General features: G+C 44.3%; 1 protein-coding gene across 1 annotated transcript in view; it reads left to right on the plus strand.

The window, feature by feature from the left end:
* Positions 1-2,123, plus strand: part of LOC308381888 (putative C->U-editing enzyme APOBEC-4) — a gene marked incomplete at both ends in the record, with an annotated part of 10,557 nt that extends 8,434 nt beyond the window's left edge. The window contains one exon of the mRNA XM_080859528.1: positions 2,025-2,123. Within this exon, the coding sequence (XP_080715654.1) occupies positions 2,025-2,123 (99 nt within the window). The remainder of the gene's footprint in view (positions 1-2,024) is intronic.

Consider the following 2,123-nt stretch of genomic DNA (forward strand, 5'->3'; position numbering starts at 1 on the left):
AGCTGCAGAAATCATCTGCACCTTGCTCCACTTGACCCCTGTTCTTTGCATACAAAAAACCAAGCAGCCGACCTGGTATGTTTAGGCTTCAATAAATCAAACTTGACTTGATTTCTCTACATCCGACAAACCAAATTCCATCTCAGTGTTGAATTTGTTTTGAAAAGAGTGAGACTACAGAATAACCTAAACTGATGAAAGAACACTGCAGATGGTTCCTATAATAAGCAGGATATTTAATCAGAGCTTGGCGTCTCTCCCCTCTCACGTCACTCTTCCTCTCCTGATACTTTTCAGTGCAGTCACTTCATTGACCAGCAAGGAGCAGCATAACCCACTGCTTTTTCAGCCACAGACTGTTGCCAGGTCTTTACAGAATACCAACACAGCCACTGAAGTGAAAAGCCACAGAACGAGACTCAGACACCGGTCAAGCACACACCCTCAGTCACACTGAGGGAGATTAGCCCGTCATGCAATATTCACACTGCACAAAGTGTGTGTATTAGCATTGCATCTCTAGGCTGGCAAGCTGTAGGTGTGTGTCATGATGATTGACCAGCGAGGAGGCTGCAGCCGCAGAAGGCTTTTCCATATCCGCTCCGGCAGTCTCTTTATGAAACTCATGAGTCTCACATAATCCTCTGAGCGGAGCTTACCGCCCTGGCCCTCTTCTCAATGCTTTCCCAGTCTGCTAGTGAACACACAGCCTCAGTGGTCAAGCCCCTGCTACCAAGGTTAGACATCAGGCCCTGTGCTGTGATGTTTGCATAAAGGCATCCTTTTTATCCTTCTCTCTATATACCGGTATATAAACCTACATAAACTTGATATGTGATGGTCCAAAATAGTAAATATGTACAGATTATAGTTGTTTTCTGGTTGTGGGAGAGCTACATTGACAAGACCTTTGACAGAGGAAAGACTGCAGGTCTAGTGTGAAGGAGAGACATGAGCATACCTTCAGCATAAATATACACACACACGTGATTCATATATCACAGTCTAATATACATATTCACGTGATTCATATCAGTCTAATATATCCCCCAGAGAAGTTTTCCACCAATGTGAGGCTCGCTGAATCCATCAGAGGGTTGACTGTCCAGCTGTCTGAGATTGAAGTGTCCTCTGGACAATATTTTGGCCCTAGGCAAGGACGGGTGTTCCTGTCCCTCCAGTACCTGGTACAGCAAGGTGCCAGCAACACCAGGGTTATGAGTCTGACTCCCACACATCTATTTTGCTCACTGTGAGTCCCCTTGGACAGAAGCATCTGGGAAATAAATAAATGTATTTGTATACTGTCCAGGCTGAGTCACCTGCAAGCTTACATAGACGCAAAAGGCACGGATACAGTACACGCACCACTTATACACATATATCCAAAAAGTTATGTTATGCTCCAATGTTTGCAGTGTGTAGATGATGGCTTTTTAATTCAACGGGCTCCAGGCGGCGCTATTGTGTCGGGTTTAATGAACGGTCCTTTGAGATTTATTCTCCTCACACTTTAAATCTGTAGACGGGGCCATCTCTCACTTATTCACTAGGAACATTTCACACCCTCCAGTGGTGAAGGACCATGTCCCTTTCTGTATATAAAGCACCATTATCTGTATTGCAGAGAGACTTTATTTGTTGGATAATAAGACATTTGCCATATAGTCTTTCTGTAGCATATAACTGTAGCCAGATAAATATGTTAATCCAAATGAATACCCGCACCTGCAGTCTTATATCTGTTATGATAACAAAACAACTGTGTGCAAATACTTAGAATTTAACTCGTAAATCACACGAAGAAGCTGCAACCTGTTGCTATAAGGGAGCTAGGAGTCCACTCTACGGAAGCAAAACCCCTTGAAAACATTCTATGCGTATTATCACTCTGAGGTTAAATGTTTTGCATAGAACCACTGTAGGTCTACATGGCTAAATGATGTACTAGTTTGCCCTGGTTTACTCTAAGGATTGCATCTAGTGTATGTGTGTGTGTCTGTGTGTGTGGCGCACCGTACCAGTTGCGGTTACAGACCAGGTTGGTCTCTGTAGCGCAGCTGTGTCGTGAGGCGGACACTGTGGGCAAGTCGCTGGAAGAGGTCATGGGAACGGCACAATAG

The sequence above is a fragment of the Sprattus sprattus genome, assembly GCF_963457725.1.
Source record: "Sprattus sprattus genome assembly, chromosome: 2".
In the NCBI taxonomy this organism is placed as follows: Eukaryota; Metazoa; Chordata; class Actinopteri; order Clupeiformes; family Clupeidae; genus Sprattus; species Sprattus sprattus.